The following is a 19,260-nucleotide window of genomic DNA, read 5'->3' as shown; positions in this document are numbered from 1 at the left end:
GAGTCAGTTCCAACTGGTTTTATGCTGTTGAATTTTTAAAATGTTTAAAATCTGAACTGGCCGTTCTATTTTTTAATAAATGACTGCATACTTGCTACTCTCAGATGTGTGTGTGGGTGTTAGAGGTTGTTAAGTTTTGGCAATGGTTACCATTTATGGTTGACAAATCTCCTGAGAGATATACTTTAGGTAAATTATCTTGATTCTCTGCACTTGACCAAAATTAAACCACTCTAACCTTTGCCAGACCTAAAAACCTCATCTTTACAAGAGCCTGGAATAGAGAAAAATTAGTCTGGGGATCCAGATCTTCTTGCCATCAAGTTGTCTGGTATTTCTTTTCTGCTCTTCCAATATTTTGTAATCCAGCTAGTTCACCTCAGAGATATCCTAGATGTACATCATAGTGTTGTTGAAAACGCCCGTTCAGCACTTATCTGTTACATCAGTTTGCTTCCCATAAAACTATCAGTAGAAGCACAGGGCTTGGGGAAGAAGAAAATCTCTGTTAAGCTTGACCATGATCAGTAGCTTCTGACCATCCACACTAATGGATGAAAAGTAGAAAAATATGTGTCCTTACTTTGGAAAAAATCTCTGTGGTTTGGGGTAGAACAGCCATTCCATTGTGCTGTACCAGCTAGAACCCACCATAAATAAACACTGTTATTTAGTACATGGATTGAGACAGCCTGAAGACCAAATCAAATTCTTCAGACTATATCATAACATACTGTAAAAGTCTGGTATGAACAGTGAATCTAGCATTAGTTCTGCCCCTTGACTGATGGCTACTGTAGGAAGTAAGGGGTGGGCCCTGGGTGTATCCGTTCCAGAGGGCACGTATATACTGGTAGGGTGACGTGGTTAAGGAGTTTTTGTGATGGCAAGATGAAACCAAACTAAAATACAGGTATGTGACAAAGTAAAGAATCTGCACAGAAACAACCGAAAGTTGGCTGAATTATTATTACAAACATAGTATAATAATATATTATAATAACATCAGTTATTATTAGATTATTATTTGCTTCATTTTTCTGGATAAGAACATTGCCTGCTTTGAAGGTGGGAACCTTGTGCCTCATGTGTATATATAAGCTCTACTGTCAGAGATGGTCTATCGGCATGTGTTTAAGGATACATTGCAACTGTACTTCAATTCTATTTCAACAAAAATAAATAAAAAAGCATTGCACAAGTTCTTCTGATTAAAAGGAAATCAGTTTCATTGATTAAATTCTATAATACCTTCAAACACAAAAGATTAATGTACTTACTCATAAGTTTTTTAAATGATCGTCTGTCTTGAAGATAGCTACCATACACATAAGCCAGAAATAACTTCTGTGTCTCGTGATGAATTACACATACCTGTCAATTTAAATATTTCTCTGTTTCAGGTGGCTGAACTTGTAACCAGCGAGTTCTTTGAACAAGGAGATCGGGAGAGAGCAGAACTCAAACTCACTCCTTCAGTAAGTTCTTCCTTTTCTTATGACGTATTTACCCTTTCAAATGACATTTTCAAAAATAACTTCAAATCGCACCTTGAAAATGGGAAAGACAGAGAATGGATTTAAGGAATCACTCTTTAAAGTTTAAAGCTTTAATTGAACTTAGATGCTAAACACTTATTCCCAGGTTTCTGATTAACAGGGCTGATCTACTTAACAAGCATTTCCTGTACTCCCACAGTGGGAGAAGTAGGCGCAAGGGAGGATCGCAGAGTAGTATTTGAATAACACAAAGCCTAGGGCTGGCATTTCATATGTAATCAGTGGCTACTTTGAAACAGAAATACAGAAAAAAATTAAAGGCAAGCAAGCTGTCCAGCCTTGATGGGCTAGAACAGGCAGGTGCAGTAAATAATGGATATTCTGGATTTTACTTTCCAATTTTGAACTTTCCAAAATCCCAAAAGCAAATCAAGTCTCTGTTTCTTTTCCTTTTTTTGCGAAATGAAAAGTTGCATCTGGGGAACTAAGTTCTGCTGATTGAAATGCTATTTAGATTGGATTCATCCATTCAATTATTATTTGAGAATGCTTACTGTAGGCTAAGGATGATTCTGTTTTTACTAATTGGGAGACAAAGACATAAATGCCTCAGTCACCACCCTCAAGGAGAGGGCGGACTCTTTATTCTTAATGAATGGGTAGCTTCAAACCACCCAACGACTCAAAGAATGGTCCAGAGTATTCTAAAGCCTGCCACAGCACAGAAGATTCACTGCAGCTCAAGGAATGTGTTAATTGTCAAGAATGTCTGTTTATGAGGATTCAAATCAATTCAGTTTTGAATATTTGGCTTTATTTATAAGATCTTCAAGTTTTAAAACACCTTTCTTTGCTGACATTTAAAGACAAGGAAAAGCAGCAGAACTAGCGCCTAGCTTAAAGAACTCACAGACTTACTAATTTTGACTATTCTTTATTTGTTGTTTACCTACAAAGGTCAGAAAGACTACATAAGTTAAAACACCCATCAATTATTTTAGTTTCCAAAGCAATATCTATTTATACTGTTTTCAACACATCCCTTTGTTCTTCTTTGGTGATGTCACCAAATTTGGTTACAAAATACAGATACTAGATTGGGATACATAGTTAACGTGTAAAACGTAGCACAACTCAAATTTCTGTCAACTATATGTATATCTATTTTCAAATAAAAGCTTTCTCCTCTTTAAAAAACTGTTTCAGAGGCCTCCTCTGAAGGGTTTACAATGCAGCAAAACCACAGGTTATTTAATTAAATGAAAAAAATATGGGTCAGGGCTTCCCTGGTGGCACAGTGGTTGAGAGTCCGCCTGCCAATGCAGGGGACACGGGTTCATGACCCGGTCCGGGAGGATCCCGCATGCCGCGGAGCAGCTGGGCCCGTGGGCCATGGCCGCTGGGCCTGCGCGTCCGGAGCCTGTGCTCCATAATGGGAGAGGCCACAGCAGTGAGAGGCCCGTGTACCACAAAAAAAAAAAAAAAAAATATGAGTCAATTGACAGCATTGGCAAGCTGGTGGGTGCAGTGGTGCAGCACTAAGGAATTTTTGTAGGCTCAGGTAGGGGTTTTTCTGGAGACATAAATGAAATTAATTTTGTGGTGGATACATAGCTGTAAGTGCTGCTTTCTCCCCACAAAAGCCTACTTAACACGGCTGATGACTATCTCCTCAGGCCTAACTGCTGTGGCAGGGCTATCCCACATTAGTGCTTTTCCAGAAATGTCTGGAAATGCACACACCCAGATTGGACACCTGCTGTGCCCATTATTCCATGATATTTAGGAATAAAATTGTCCAAGAGCCCTTTCAGGTGTCATAGTCCTAAAGGTCACCAGAGTAACTTCATGAAGACAAAGGCTAATGTGGGCAACATCCAGATTAATACTGGAAGCAGTGAGTCAGTTAACAGCACATGCTTGAACACCTTCAAGTATCAGGCATGAAGCTGGACACAGTGCATCCAGCCATGAGCAAGGCACCATCTTCCCTGCCCTCAAGAAGCTTGTCAACTGCTGGGAAATATAGACATTAAATAAATAATCACCAATAATCAATTACAAGATGCAAAATTCTGTTAAGGGAAAACACAGGACAAAGTGGTATCTCACATACTCATCAAACATCCAGAAATGACCCCTTACAGTTATGGTCAACTGATTTTTGGCAAGGGTGCCAAGATAATGCAATGGGGGAAAAATAATCTTTTCACCAAATGGCACAGGGACAACGGGATATCACATGCAAATGAAGATGGACCCTATCTCTCACCATAGCCTAAATGACCTAAATGTTAGAGCTAAAACTATAAAACTCTTAGAAGAAAGCAAGATATAAATCTTCTGGATTGGATTTGGCAATGGTGTCTTAGATATGATACCAAAAGCACAACAAACAAAAGATAAAATAGAGAAATTGGATGTCATCAAAACTTAAAACTTTGTGTGTTGAAGGACACTATCAAGAAAGTGAAAAGACAACTCACAGAATGGGAAAAACTATTCACAAAGCATATATCTGATATGGGCCTAGTATCTAGAATATATAACAACTATTGCAACTCAACAATAGAAAGACAACCCAATTTTTTAAATGCATAAAGGATCTGAATAAACATTCCCCTAAAGAACATATATAAATGGCCAATAAGCACATGAAAAAAAAATGTTCAAAATTATTAGTCATCAGGGAAATACAAATCAAAACCACACTGAGATACCACTTCACACCCACTAAGATGACTATAATCAAAAAGACAATAACAAGAGTTGGCAAGGATGTGGAGAAATTGGAACTTTTTGTACATTGCTGGTGGGAATTTAAATGATGCAGCTGCTTTGGAAAACAGTTTGGCAGTTCCTCAAAACATTAAACATTAGAGTTACCATGGGGCCAGCAATTCTACCTCTAGGTATAGCCCCAAGAGAAATGAAAACATACATCCACACAAAAACTTGAATGTTTGTTGTAGCATTATATATAATATCCAAAAAGTAAAAACAACCCAAATGTCCATCTACTGATGAGTGGATAAATAAAATATGGTATACAATAATGATACAAGGGAATATCATTTGGCAATAAAAATGATTGAAGTGCTGATGCATGCTTACGGGGTGAACCTTGAAAACATTATGCTAGGCGAAAGAAGCTGGTCACAAAATACCACGTATCATATGATTCTATTTACATGAAATGTGCAGAACAGGCAAATCCATAGAGGTAGAGAGTGAATTAGTGGCTGCCTATGGCTTGGGGGGTTTGAGGAAGAATGAAGAGCGACTGCTAATTGATATGTGATTTTTTTTTTCCTTGGGGCGATAAAAATGTTCTAAAATTGACTGTGGTTGGACTTCCCTGGTGGCACAGTGGTTAAGAATCCACCTGCCAATGCAGGGGACACAGGTTTGAGCCCTGGTCCTGGAAGATCTCACATACCGCAGAGCAGCTAAGCCCATGCGCCACAAGTACCGAGCCTGCGAGCCACAACTACTGAAGCCCACGCGCCTAGAGCCCGTGCTCCACAACAAGAGAAGCCACCGCAATGAGAAGCCTGTGCACTGCAACGAAGAGCAGCCTCCACTTGCTGCAACTAGAGAAAGCCCGCGGGCAGCAATAAAGACTCAACACAGCCAAAAATAAAAATAAATAAATAAATTTATTAAAAAAAAATTGTGGTAATGGTTGCACAGCTAATTGTGAATATACTAAAAACCAGTGAATTAAAAACAAAATAACTATATACTATGCACCAGTCATTAAATAAATTTAAAAATCTCAGATAACAATTAGAGCTAGAGAGGATAAAACAGAGTAATATTTTTTATTTTTATTTATTTATTATTTACTTTTTAATTTTTTTTGCGGTACGCGGGCCTCTCACTATTTTGGCCTCTCCCGTTGCGGAGCACAGGCACCGGACGTGCAGGCTCAGCGGCCATGGCTCACGGGCCCAGCCGCTCTGCGGCATGTGGGATCTTCCCGGACCGGAGCACGAACCCGTGTCCCCTGCGTCGGCAGGCGGACTCTCAACCACTGCGCCACCGGGGAAGCCCCAGAGTAATGTTTTTTAAAGGAACATTTTGGACCAAGATTCATGCAGTTCACAAGAACTAGCCCTTCCTCCAGCATATTTCAGAGTCTTCTCCAAATGCCTAGTCCTCCTTCCTGATACTTACGTTTCACATTACAATCAAGGATGAACAGAGCCCGTAGGAGACGGTGACCTCCTCTCTAATTTGGAGGTATTTTCCTCAGCGGCGCCCTTCTATCTTCTGTGACCTCAGCGGCTAGTGATTTGGGCCCCACCCACTCCCACCCTTGTTCCTAAGTCTGAAGGATGCAGGATTTCTCAACATATCTGAACCAAGGAGATGTTGTGAATCTGCCCTCACAACCTATGTGAATGCCAAAATGATGTGGATGCCACATTTTATTTAGAAAAAAGATGAAACCTCCTGTAAGACCATAGGCAGGGCAGGGTTGCTTCTTAGACCCTGGCCTTACTCCTTAGGAATAAAGGGAGGGACAGTCTCACTGGCGTAGAACAGGCAGTGTTTGTCCGAGGACTCTATCTCAGCCATCCAATTCCAACTGATTGTCTTTCTTTTTATGTTTGCCCAACGGAATATGTCACTTCTTTTTCTCTAAGTTTTCTAAACATTATAATATCATAACGTTTAAAGGCTGGGAATGAGGAGAGAATGGGTACCTGCCCCCATCATCCATCCAGTGATAGATAAAAATTTAGGAATTTATTCATGACAGGACCTTACTGAGAAACACAAAATTGTCCCCACCCTGAAAAATTAATACAAATAATTTCTATTTAAAATGAAATTGCTTTTAAGGATCTTTTCCAATCTATCCCACCCTCTCTCGCTATAAAAATAAAAGGCTGCACTATTTTTGTAGCAAAAAAACATCTCCCCTTCCTTTGACTTGTACCCAATTCCCAGTGACCTGATGACTTGATTTAGTGGCAGTTACCTATAACTGAAGACAGATTTTGGCCCCAAGGAGTTGCATGCTATAAAGTTCAAATAAATTCATTTACAAATCTCATAAAAAGAGGTGAAAATACTTTATTTCTCATCATAGATAAAGGAAAAGAAAATACGTGTAAAGATTGATTGTCATTTGTGAAGTGTTCAGTTGGTAAAAATCGGATCATTGTGACAAAGTGTTTGACAAAGCGCCTGAAAAGACTCCAGTGTAATAAAGCAAGGTTCTCCTCCCCCATTCTAGGCTATTTTTGATCGGAACCGGAAGGATGAGCTGCCTCGGTTGCAATTGGAGTGGATCGATAGCATCTGTATGCCTTTGTATCAGGTAATCATGACTTGGGAGGGTCTGTGTGTCCTGACCGAGCCAGGAAAGAAGAGTGTGTATACCGCACTTTCAGAAGTATTAGTTTTAGGACACCCTTCCAGGGTATGTGTGTTGCCTAAAGAGGTTGCAGCTTATCTTTTCTCAGATTTCTGATCGGTCCCCCGGGAAGATTTGGTACTCGGAGGCCGGAGACCCGAGTTCTTCCTGGGCCTCAACTCCCTCATCTATAAACCAAGGACAGTAATATTTTATCTCAGTATTTCCCAAACTGTGCCCCATGGGACATAAGTATCCACCCATAACTTTTCAGAAAAAGCTCTCAGGCCCAATAATTAGGGAACCTCTCCTGCACATTAAAATACTGAAGGCTCGGAGAAGTCCTTTGGAAAAGAAACACGTTTAACCTTGATTAATTCTGAATTTCTCAAACATTTGACCATAGAAATCTCATTCAGTTTTTTTACGTTTTTCTTTTACTTTTATTAATATCATGTTAGACATGAGAGTTCCATGGTTTTCTGCTCTGACCCCATGGTCTGGGCCACAGGGTTTTGAAAAGCCCCTTCCATCTTACGCCTCTGTCTGAGATGCATGACAAACGGCAACCACTGAACCCTGAGCAAGGCGAACTCCCTGTTTCCAGCCCTGCTGCGTGAGTTTGGGACCCTGCTTCTGGCAAGGAGACTAGTGTCATCAGCTTTGAATGTTCACACTCCACTTTTTGAGTACAATTAGGGCTGACATGGGTTAACACTCACAGTTTAGTGTGCATTGGCTTTTAATTCTGCTTCTAAGTATTTGCTTTCATGTGTAAAACCTGGCCAGTTCTTTACCCCCTACCTACCTCAATCAGACTGAGCTGCTGTTTTAACTTCAAAGTGAGAAACACATGCAGGGAAAGCAAAACAGCTTCATTTCTCACTCTGTCTAACTCCATTAAAAACACAGTATTGTTTTTTAAGGACCTCACAACCATTAAGTTTGAGGCTTATCTACCACTTAACTTTCAGCACTTTTAGGGACTGCTGAGCCCTGTCACATTACTCTAAAAAAAATAAAAGTAAAAACTAAAAAAACCTAGAATACTGTCTTGAAGATGGAAATGTAATTTTTAATGACTATAAGCAACAAAAGTAAGTTCTTATTTGTATTATATTATCCATTAAATACATGACAGCATAAAATCAGACAAGTAAAGCTTTAGAAGAATCTAGAATAGATTCTTTTAGTTATACATGGGACATAATGCTCTTTTATTTAACAATGAAAGTTTGGATGAAGAATCAAGAATGATGTCTACGACATTATAAGAGGATCCTCAACTCTCTTTTGTCCCATCTGCGTCTCCCACCCTCACTCCTGTGGTGTCTCTGAATAAGCTGGGTCCCCATGTGTAAGGCACATCGCTGTTGTGTCAGGTATACCTTGCTTTGCTAAATTGACCTTGACCACCCATGTTGAATTATTTTTTAACATTATTCATTTTGCTGTGCACACTTAGGCCATAAATGAGATGAATTCTTGAAATTAATAAATTCCTTTTACTGTGGGTAAAGCTTAGGAGGATGAAGACATGTATTTGTGGGGCTGATAAATTTTTGGTATTAGTCTGAAAAGCTACTTTGGAATGAACCCAACTCCACACACCCTTCCTATGTGATTAGTTACAGTAAATGCTGGAAAGGACTCTCGTGTGCTTTTCCATGTTAATTTAAGTGTTTCATTACTGGTTCACAATCATTTGGGCTTACTTTTATACTTCCCATTAAATACTTTGAAATCTTCAGGTTAAAAAGGAAGTTACTTGAATTTCAAATGAAAATAGCAGCTTCCAGAATTTAAGGAGTAATATTAACCCATCATATTATCATTCCTGATTTTTCACATGTTTTACTTTACTCCCTATCTGTGACATTAGATACACCTGCTATTTTTATCCACAGGAAATTGACATATAGAAAGCTTAAGTGACACTCCCACCAAATTCGCTTTGTCCTACTCATCTGTGGCCTTGGTTTTGATGTAATGGCCTTTCTACTGCCTCACTTCACCTCTGCTGGATATCGTCCCACAATCTTTTCTTATTTAACTGGGGAAAGTCATGGCATTTAAAGAGGAATGCGGAAGGAGCTGTTTATAAAAGTTCATATTCATACCTGCTGCTGGATCTTCTCAGTGAACAAAGCATGAAAATCATGCTCTTTTTTAAAATTCCTTATCATCACTTATTTTTTTAATCTCATGGATTTCATTTATAAATTCTTTATAATGCTTTATAATTTATATATATATATAATATATATAATTTTGAAACCAACGTTTCAAAAAGCCCTCAGACTGAAACCTTGCAGAGTGACTTTAAGTATGCCCCTTGAGAGTCCTCATTTTGTCCCATCTCAAGCAGTTGGGTGTTTTTTATTATTTAACTGTGAGAGTTAATGTGAGATTATTTAATCTCACATTAACTGTTGATGCTCCAGAAAGGTAATGGAATCCCTCAGTGGGCAGGAATCACCATGAGTACGAAGACACAAAATCTTGAGGAAATGACTCACGAAGCAAGGAAGGTCCCTGCTATGACACTGGTCAAATGTCACAATGTCTGCAGGAACTCAGGTTGTTGCTGAGAGGTCAGTTTGGGGTTTTTAATGTGAAAGTGCAGTGATAAGGAGTCTGAGAGGATAGAGGCAAATGGGAAGGTATGCAGATGGCATGAATCCCAGACTGTGAGAGACAACATAGTCTGCGTTACGGAACAGAAGAATCCAACGTGGCTTTGCTGAGTCAGTCTGGGCAGAGGGCAAAAGGATACAGAACAGTAGCTATGAGACCAAGAGATGTCATTGTAATGGCCAGGGCCCTGCTGACCCCAAGGTGGGGCAGGTTTGGGTGGCAAGAATTCTCATGTAGAGCCCGAAGCAAAATGACACGTACATCACGATGAGGACCCCCCCTTGCAGGAGGAGCAGTGTGGAGAGATGCGGTCCAGCAAAGGCAGAGGCCAAACAAAGGCACTGTGTGCCTGAGGCTTCTGGGCGCAGACTGGGACAGGACAGGGCTTGTGGAGGCGAGGGCAGAGGGGCAGCCGGTCAGTAGATGCAGATATGGTTTTAGTGCAGCTTTTTGACTTCTTTGACTTTCACTGGGTAAATCGGTTTCACTTCATGGTTTTGAGAGGGTTGTGCTTGGTCAAAGTAGATCAAGCTCTTTCCACTTTCGCTCCAGTTTGCTGAGTTTTGTCTCTGCTCCAAGCAAAGGGTAGATTAACAATACTCTCTGGTACCTGAAGGGCTGTTTATAGGTGGAAACCCACAAAAAGTACACCGGTACATTTTGGATGCCCATTACACTTAAAATCAAAACTCTTACCTCTGGGACAACTTCAATTTCCAATCTGTGCCTGTGTTGAGGAAAAACAAGGAGAACCCCCCAAACCCCCGAAATCTATTCAATAAGTTTCCTAAGCAATCTAGCAATTGACTGAAAGTGACTGGCAGAAAATACATAGATATATCTAATAAAGTAATGGGTAGGGAAAGAACATGCAGAGAACAGTCCCAGACCCATGGATGATTCTATAGTAGGGAGATGTGACATGCTTATATACATATGTTTATATGTGAGTATAAAATTCTCCAGAACTTGCTCATCTTTTTAAGCTTATGATTCCAAACTTTTCCTTAAAAAAAAAAAAATAGAAAATTGTCCTGACAGGCAGAAGTCATGATTTATCTGTGACAGCATTTAAATCAGGAAACATATAGGAAGCCAAGAGTGGGCAGGGAACCATCAAAGCGTGTTCCCCCAAGAGAAGACTAAAACCCTAGTTAGTTAGCTCTGTCCTAGCAGGGTATCTCCGAGGAATACATTGACATCTGATTCCTGTGCTTTCTGCTGTCTTTGCACCCCGCTGGGGATCCATTAGCTTGCTGCTCAACATTTTTGGAGGAATAAAAAACAAAAAGAAAGAAAAAAAACAAACAAAAAAAAAACAGGCACTATCAAACTTTGAAGTCACTGCTGCACCAGCCTTAGGGATAAACAGAATACCTGATGTGGCAGCGTCACACTGAGCCTCTCTTTGCAATAGTGGGCAAAGTTTTTGCCCTTTATTTTCATTCTCAACTCAAACCTCAGTGTACCTAGAATTTCAATGATACACTGTAAATCATTATAAATCTTCTGTTTGTTAGGGATTGAGAGATTTAATTTTTATTATGAACATAATCAGATTTTCAGCTCATCTCAAACTGGCTCTTGATTTTGGAGTGTTTGACAGATAATGAAAACGGCTTGACTTGGACAGGATCTAGCTGGAATAATTCTCTCTCTCCATTAAAAGAAGAGTTAGGCAAGAGTGTTGTCTCTTTATAAAAATGTCATGGGGTTTCTGCAACAGGCAGGGCTTCTGAAGTTATGATAACAGTGATTTTTGACTTTTTTTCTGCCTTCAGCTGTAATGGTTGTTTTGGAAAATGCATTCCACCTGATGCAGTTATTAGTATGCTCTCTGGGGACTTCCCCAGCGGTCCAGTGGTTAAGACTTCGCCTTCCAATGCAGAGGTTGTGGGTTTGATCCCTAGTCGGGGAGCTAAGATCCCACATGCCTTGTGGCCAAAAAACCAAAACATAAAACAGAAGAACAAATTCAATTAAGACTTAAAAAAATTTTTTTAATATGCTCTCTGAAAAGAAGGGAGGAAAAAAATCTTTAAAATATAGTTGAAGTTGTAGAAGCTGGGAGTTAGAATTGATAAACTGGAAAAGAGGAAGTAAGGTGCTACTCCAAGACAATTTTTCTGGACACCAATAAAAGTACTTCAAAAACAACTCAATGTTCCCCAGATGGCTCGTGCCTTGTGTTCAGTTTTTTTCAAAAAAGAAAAAATAGTGAGCTACAGAGTGACTAGTTAGAATATAACATCATCTCCTCTTAAAAACCTACAAGGAATGGAATGTGGTTAGAGAGGGAAACAATTTCATCCCATACTTAAAAAAAAAGCAGGACACCACCCAAATCAGTTTCCTGTAAATGTTATCTGTACGACTTCTAGTATTCCTGTGAATGAGAGAAAGAAATAGTTGAGGCTGATTTCTTATTTGCCCTACAAAGGGGGGACATATATGGAATGACATCATATATAACTTGAAAAACTCAAGAAGAAATAAAGAAAGGGAGGGAGGGAGGGAGGGAGGAAGGAAGGAAGGGAGGGAGGGAAGAAAATAACTTTCTGTATTCTCTATAATTTATATTTATCTGGCTCCACCTTTTCCTGGTGATGGGCGGTAGGGGGGGGGGCGGCGGGCGGTGTTCAGGGACTGGTACTTAAACTTGACAATTAAAGTATCTCAATTCCTTCCGGTTAAAACAAGTCCTTGGGAAGACTAAAATGTGAATTGTTCCCAGTCAGAACCGTTTCTTCTCCCCAGCTGACATCCAGGTGCCAGGAGAGCTCACCTGTCTTTGTAAGGGTTCTGTGACTGGGGGGAGAGGGACCGAGTGCACATGCAGCCTCTGGGGTCAAGGCTCTGGGCGTGATGCCCAGCTGGCCTCTGGGACTGTGGGGTGGGCGCAGTGAGCACTTCGTGGAGGGCCTGACCACTGGCTCTGGCTGCTGCAGACCCCGGTCCATGCAGACCATGGCAAGCCGCCACCAGCTTCCTGCTCAGCTGGTTCTCTGCCATTGCTCAGCCTGTGGCACGCATGAACCCCCAGCTACTTTCTCTTCACCCTGCCATCCACACAAGAGCTTCCTCGGTTCTTTCTAATATGCCACCTGGGTAGTGCCAACTCCTTCTAGGAAAGTTCTGTCATTTTCCTGAATTAGGCTCTGAGATTCAAGAGACAAGCCTTCCCCTCACCCCCAGGGTTCGACCCCCAGGGAACACAGAGCCAGGACACTCACTTCTGATCCCATTCTCCCCCCCTCACTCCCTTTCTGTCTCCCTCCTCCTCCCCTTTCTCTAACACCCAGAGTGGAAAGTTTTTGAATTTCCTTTTCCGAGTTTAATGGGAACTCTCCTTATATGGTCTCCTCTGTGCTCCCCACTCCAGAACTTTGTACTCAGACTTGATGATTTGACCTAGCCAGGCTCGGTTCCTAAGAGATAGAGTTCTGGAATTTAGAAATCCCTTTTCTCACCATGCAAAGCTGGCATTGAGAGTTATTCTCTCTGAAAGCTAGGTGATGACAGTTCGCTGTTTCTAGCTGGGAACCACCGCTTGGCTGGGGGAGGAAAGCCTACTGAGCTAATGGGTGGGAAGCCACTGGCATCACGATTCAAGCAGAACGAAAATACATTGGTTTAATATTTTCAAATTATTGTCCTTGTTACATATGCTATATCCAAATCTGAGTGCTGATAGGAAAACCTGTTCAAAATTTTCTATGTACTATTAGTCAAGTACAAAGGGAAGAGAAATATAAACATTCAAAAGTGTCAGTTTTATGTAGTTTATACCCTGTCTTCCAAACTTTTGCCAAAATGATCTTCCTTTTTAAAAAAATATCAGATCATGGTATCCTCCTGCTTAAAAACCTCAGGTTACTACCACAATCTATAAGATACCTTCCAGATTCCTGGGGTTAGCCCTCTCATTCTGAGGCTCCCTGCCTCTTGGCCTCATCTCCTGTTACCCACGCACCATTTGCCCCAAAGCACAGGACTCACGAACGCTTTTGTCCATTTTGCCTTTGCTTATACCTCCCTCCCTCTTCTTTCTGCCTGGAAGAGGACAGCTCAAACTGTCACCTCCTCTGTAAAACCTTTACTCCTCCTCAGCATTTCCACTCTACCTGTCTCTTCATAACCACACGCAACACTCTGTGTTGTGGTCATCTTTCTGTCTGTCTGTCTTTTCTGTCTTTCTTCCCTGTTAGACTAGTTTCTTGGGACCATCATATTCTTGGTACCCAGAATGGTGCCTAAGTATATTCAAACTGCTGTTTGTTGAATAGATGAGTGAAGAAACAGAAGAGTGAACGATGAGACACAGGACGCAGAATTAATAAGCAGTGGAATGTACGAAGTAGGGTTATAATGTCATTTTAAATTATCATCTGTAAATATATAAAACCTTTCATCAGAGTGTGCACTGTTATATTACTGCCCATAATCTGAAGTATATGGCCTATGATGTCTTCTTAGAAAGTGGTTTAGTTCTCATCATGGTTGAATTGGTCCTTAATTCTAGCATAAAAAGACCAGTTTATAGCCATGAATTTTTCAGGGCTTTGACTTTTTCAGCTAGGAAATACATGAAATTTTCTTTTTTCCAGCATTGGCAGAAAATACAGTCTTCTCATTATTTTAGTATTCAAGTTGATAGGGAGAGCTAGCACATATACACAGATTTCAAGAAATATTATATATTATCTAAAACAGTAAATTATCATGATTAAAATATAATTGTTTGACTTAGAAGACTTTTCAGATCCTTTAGTGCCTAACAGTTATCAATACAAACACGAAATAACAATGTGCTCTGTAGGGTGAAGTGCTGAATAGCCCAGAGGGCTCATTAAGAGAAGAACATTAAAGTTCATGTCGCTTTCTGCATCAAGCATGGTATGTGGCTGGTGAAGGCATTTCACACCCTTGGCTACATCTCAGAGTTCTTCCTGAATACCTGACATGCCAGGCTGTTTGATTTGGAGAAAGTTTTCCACCTCCAAAAAATGACTTTGACTTGATAAAGCAATCAGCTCTGTATACATCATCTTGTAAATAAAATGGACTTTGGTTTATTTCACGCAGCTTTTAAAAACCTGTTCTTTATACAGTAGGACTTAATTTCTATTCATATGCATTTTATGAGCTCAAAACTGCCATCATGAATCTATATTAAAACACTGGAATCAGGTAAAAAAAAGTTACAATATACTCCCTAATAAGGCTTTTTTTGGGGGGTGGGGGGCGCGTTGGTTCTTCGTTGCTGCACACGGGCTTTCTCTAGTTGTGGCGAGCCGGGTCTACTCTTTCGTTGTGCTGTGCTGGCTTCTCTTTGCGGTGGCTTCTTTTGTTGTGGAGCACAGGCTCTAGGCACGCAGGCTTCAGTAGATGCATCACGCGGGCTCAGTAGTTGTAGCACATGGGCTTCAGTAGTTGTGGCTCACGGGCTCTAGTGCACAGGCTCAGTAGTTGTGGCGCATGGGCTTAGTTGCTCTGCGGCATGTGGGATCTTCCCGGACCAGGGCTCGAAACTGTGTCCCCTGCATTGGCAGGCAGATTCTTAACCACTGCGCCACCAGGGAAGTCCCCTAATAAGGCTTTTGAGGGTAGAATTTAAGATAAGATCTACTTCTCCCTATCCAGCTGACCAACATAAATAACTCTTTTTAAAAGTGTTTATGCTTTGAAATCACGAAGCTAAAAATCACTTAACTGCAAGTCCATACAAGGCTTGGAATGTCGTCTTTACTTAAGTTACTTTCCAGTTCCTCAAGAAAGCGTATTTTAAATGTGGATTTACGTCTTCTTCATGGCCCTCTCTTCTGTGACTCTCTAAAGAAGAAAAAGGAAAGAAGGAAGAAAGGAAGGGAGGGAAGGAGGGAGAGAAGGAGGGAGGGAAGAAGGGAGGGAGAAAGGGAGGAAGGGAGGGAAGGAGGGAGCGAAAGAGGGAGAAAGAGAAGAAAACTTGCATTTTTCACTAGGAAATGAATCAAGTCCTCTTTTAAAGACTGTGTTTTGCATTCTAAGTGCCTCTCCAAAATCTCTGAAATTTAAAGTTCATTTGAAGGGTCAGCATTGTTTTTGCTGCTGGGAAGTGAGGCATGAGATAGATAAACATTAAGCATTCTTATTACGCTATTGCCAACAGAATCCTCTGTATTATTCAAAATGTCTCCTAAGAGAATTCAAGGAGGCAATATCTGGATCCTCAGCTCTCACTATTCTTATATTTCGTTATCAGAGCCGCAGCCGTAAAAATATTAAATAAATCACTCCAGGCACATTGCCCCATCTTAGCGAGCAGATGTGCTCAGAGGGAGCCAGGCTCTCAACCTCATGTACAATGAACATGGCAGCCCAGCTGTTGAGTCTGGTAGCCAGAGTCTAAAACGAAGTTAAAGACTTCTATCTGACTGAGTTTTTGGAAAAGAAGTTCAGTATTAAAGCCCATAAGAATACAAAGGTATCCTTATGTATACTTTTTCAATAAGCAGACATTTATTGAATACTGACTATAGTGGCCACTGGATAGGGCTTAAATTTTAAAGTTTACAAAGTGCTTTTACATACACAATGTAATTTTACCCTAACTCTGTGAAGGAAGAAAATACTTCATTCTGAATCCTATAATGTCTAATAGTCTAAGTTTTATAAATGAGGAAACTGAAACCTACAGAAGCTAATGGACTTAACCAGAGTGAAGCAGTTAATACACAGCAGAGCCAGAATTTCGAAGCCAAGTCTTCTCAGCCTTACTTTGCTGCTTTTTCCCACTGCACTGCCCTGAGGAAGTGAAAGGCCATTCCATTAGTCCCGCAGTGCTCTACCTCTTTAAACCTCCCATTTACAAAGTAAAACTCTGAATTCTTCAGAGGGGAGGATACAGGGATCTGAGTAGAGATTCCAGGGAGAGTAATTGCTAGAGCACCGAATGGGCTACTGTAGGTTCTGTTCAACTGGTTACCAGAGAAATACTTTCTCAGAAAGACCTTATGTCAAATTGTCCTTGACCAAACACTTTCACCTGTAACTGAGTTGATGTTGCCAATAAAAGATGGTGGATTGACCTCCATAATTTATTCCACATCCTTCTGAGAATTCCATTCATAAAATAATATAGGAATTTTTTAAAGATATAAGCTTTCTTACGAAATGGGAAGAGGCTGGAAGAATTTTAAGGAGCATGATAGAAAAAGCCTACAATGCCTTGAACAGTTTGTAAGTAAGGGTATTAACAACGTGCGATTGAGGACCGGGAAGGAAATGAGGAGTACAGGAGAGAAAACATACATGGCCTCAGAGCACACCTAAATCATCAAGAGCAGACTGTGGGCAGAAGGAAGGACTCACATTCTCTTTTTCCTGTGATGCCCCTTCATACTGTTGTCCACATGCAAACACATTTTCATCCAGGTACACCAGTGTATTCTGCTTTGGCCACTTAAGATAAAGTTCAAAACATGCTTCCACATCCTTAACATAATTTTCATATTGTCCTTTGAAACAGCAGCCTAGTATTCCAGACAGTGACTTGTCATAATTTATTCAGTCATTGCCTACTTTTTTTGGTTGTTTTGTTGTTGTTTTTGCTAAGTGACATAATTCTAAAATGAGTACCTTTGTTCAATATTTTATTGATTATTTAATGCTATTAAGTGTGATTAGAAATAATAACATTGCATTTCTTTAAAAAAAGATATAAACTCTCAAGGACAACAGAATGTGAGAGGGCATAAGATATCCTCAAATATTGGAGGCTGGAAAGGAAGTTACGTCCCAGGATGTCTGCAGAAGGGGACATCAACAGGTAGAGAGCTTATCTGTCTTTCAGAAGGAACAGGTTCAGGACTTTAAGGGTCCAAGTTCTGCCAAGAGGGGGTCTATTAATTTCCTACAGCTGCCTAGCAAAATACAAGAAACTGGGTGGCTTAAAACAACAGAAATCTATTCTCTCACAGTTCTGGAGACCAGAAGTCAGAAATCAGGGTGTCAGAAGAGCTGGTTCTTTCTGGAGGTTCTGCGAGAGAATCCATTCCACGCCTCTCTCCTGGTTTCTGGTGGTTGCCAGGAGCCCTTGGCGTTCCTTGGCATGTAGCTGAATCCCTCCAATCTCCAACTGTGTCTTCACATGACATTCTGCCCTGTGTCTCTGTGTTCCTGTGTCTTCACATGGCCTTCTTTTATAAGGAGACCAGCCTTTGGATTTAGCTCCATATGCTCAGCTTTCTTTTCACGGTGATCACCCCTGGCTTGACGGCTTGAATGAAAATAACTCCACTCTGCTGCTTTTTTAACACCTTTGGCCTTACAAAGTGACTTTCTTCTTGGAGCAAGTAGAATTGATGATAGTTAATATCAGCCTTTCCAAGAGTCTGAAACAAGGGAGCTAGAGCATGTGGAAATGCTTCGGGAAAAGTAAACATTACATGCTAAAGCCCTCCATACATGTGAGCCATTATTCTTGTTATCACCATTAATATCATCTCTAAGCTTCAATAGCCTCTGTTGGAAGTTTGGATAGTAAATAGCCAAACTGCTGGTCTCACTAAGGTGTAGTGCGTCTATAACAACATTTCCTGAGCACTTCTTATGTGCCAGGCACCAGACTGACTTTCCAAGCATTATCTGATTTAATTCTCTTAGCAATATCAAGTTAGATACTACTATCATCCCCCTTTTCAGATGTGAAAACTGAAGCTACAGAGTTTCTGTAATTTGCCCAAGAATACACAGATATTAAGTGACAGAGCTTTGATTTTTTCTTTTCTGCCTTCAAATCTGGGCTTCTAACCGATAGGACCTTACTGCCACCTGAGATGATGTGTGAGCAGGCATTAATGTTATACAAACCTCAGGTCCTTATCAGGTCCCCTGAAACAGAAGCAACACGCTGTTGTAATACTAGAATGTTCATCTAACAGTGAGCTTGCAGATCATCTGTAGATGAGGGAAGTGAAACCTTGAAAGGTCACCCGTGACCCGGCTTGACGGTGGCAAAGCTAGGTTTAGAAACCAAGACTTTTGACCTCCAGTGTAGGGTTTGTCCCAAGATACTCTGCCACGAACATATTGAAGCATATTGTCTCCAAGTGTTCAAAGCTATCCCGAGGGGACAGAGTTTAAAAAGGAAATCTATCTGAGTAGTGATGCAGATTTCAAACACACAGAAAGCAGATGGAAGCAGGGAGTTTGCTTTGAAGGACAGCATGGTGAACCAAGATGCCTCTAAGAACAAGGGAAATGGAATGAAAAGTCAGCAAACAAGGTAGAAAAGACAGCCCTGAGAGGGCCTGAGAAACTGAACAGGAAATCTGAAGGAAGATAAATGGATAATTTAACAGCCATTCAGTTTTTAAGAAAGACAAAGAACAAGCTACATTGCATCAGAAAAGGCCTAGAAATGATGATGAATGGGGCCCTTCAAATGAGTGGTGAACACAACAGAATCACAGTCGCCTGCATGATTCCCAGCTGAGGGCAAATTTGAGGAACTAAATAAGGATATGAGACTGATACGGATTGAAGAGTTTTTCAAAATCTGTTTAATGTCCAGGCAGGGGACATTGATCGCTTTTCAGAGGAAATGTTTAGGATCAGTGAGGTAGTCGGCCCTTATTGGAACGTGGATGTAGGGAGAGGATTTACACACAACATTAGCACAGCGTGCATTAAGGTACTGAGATAATTTTTGAATCATGGTGGCAAAGCACTATATTATTTTGATCTTTATGAAATAATTATTTATCTTTTTTATCC

At 40.6% G+C, this 19,260-nt stretch overlaps 2 protein-coding genes across 3 annotated transcripts in view; one reads left to right on the top strand and one right to left on the bottom strand.

The window, feature by feature from the left end:
• PDE11A (phosphodiesterase 11A) overlaps positions 1-19,260 on the top strand; it is a 420,363-nt gene that overhangs the window by 380,331 nt on the left and 20,772 nt on the right. The window contains exons 18-19 of the mRNA XM_004267363.3: positions 1,404-1,478; positions 6,748-6,831. Coding sequence (XP_004267411.2) covers positions 1,404-1,478; positions 6,748-6,831 — 159 coding nt within the window. The remainder of the gene's footprint in view (positions 1-1,403; positions 1,479-6,747; positions 6,832-19,260) is intronic.
• The window catches only part of AGPS (alkylglycerone phosphate synthase), a 238,069-nt gene continuing 230,301 nt past the window's right edge, over positions 11,493-19,260 (bottom strand). The window contains exons 22-23 of one of the 2 annotated variants that reach the window (XM_049712035.1): positions 17,461-17,876; positions 11,493-15,336 (exon numbers count right to left, since the gene is read on the bottom strand). The gene's annotated coding sequence lies outside the window, so the exon portion shown is untranslated. Of the gene's footprint in view, positions 17,877-19,260 lie in introns of both variants that reach the window. The other variant, XM_004267360.3, reaches the window with a different exon arrangement.

The sequence above is a fragment of the Orcinus orca genome, chromosome 7 (genome assembly GCF_937001465.1).
Source record: "Orcinus orca chromosome 7, mOrcOrc1.1, whole genome shotgun sequence".
Taxonomy (NCBI): Eukaryota; Metazoa; Chordata; class Mammalia; order Artiodactyla; family Delphinidae; genus Orcinus; species Orcinus orca.
This window is presented reverse-complemented; position numbering and strand designations above follow the sequence as displayed.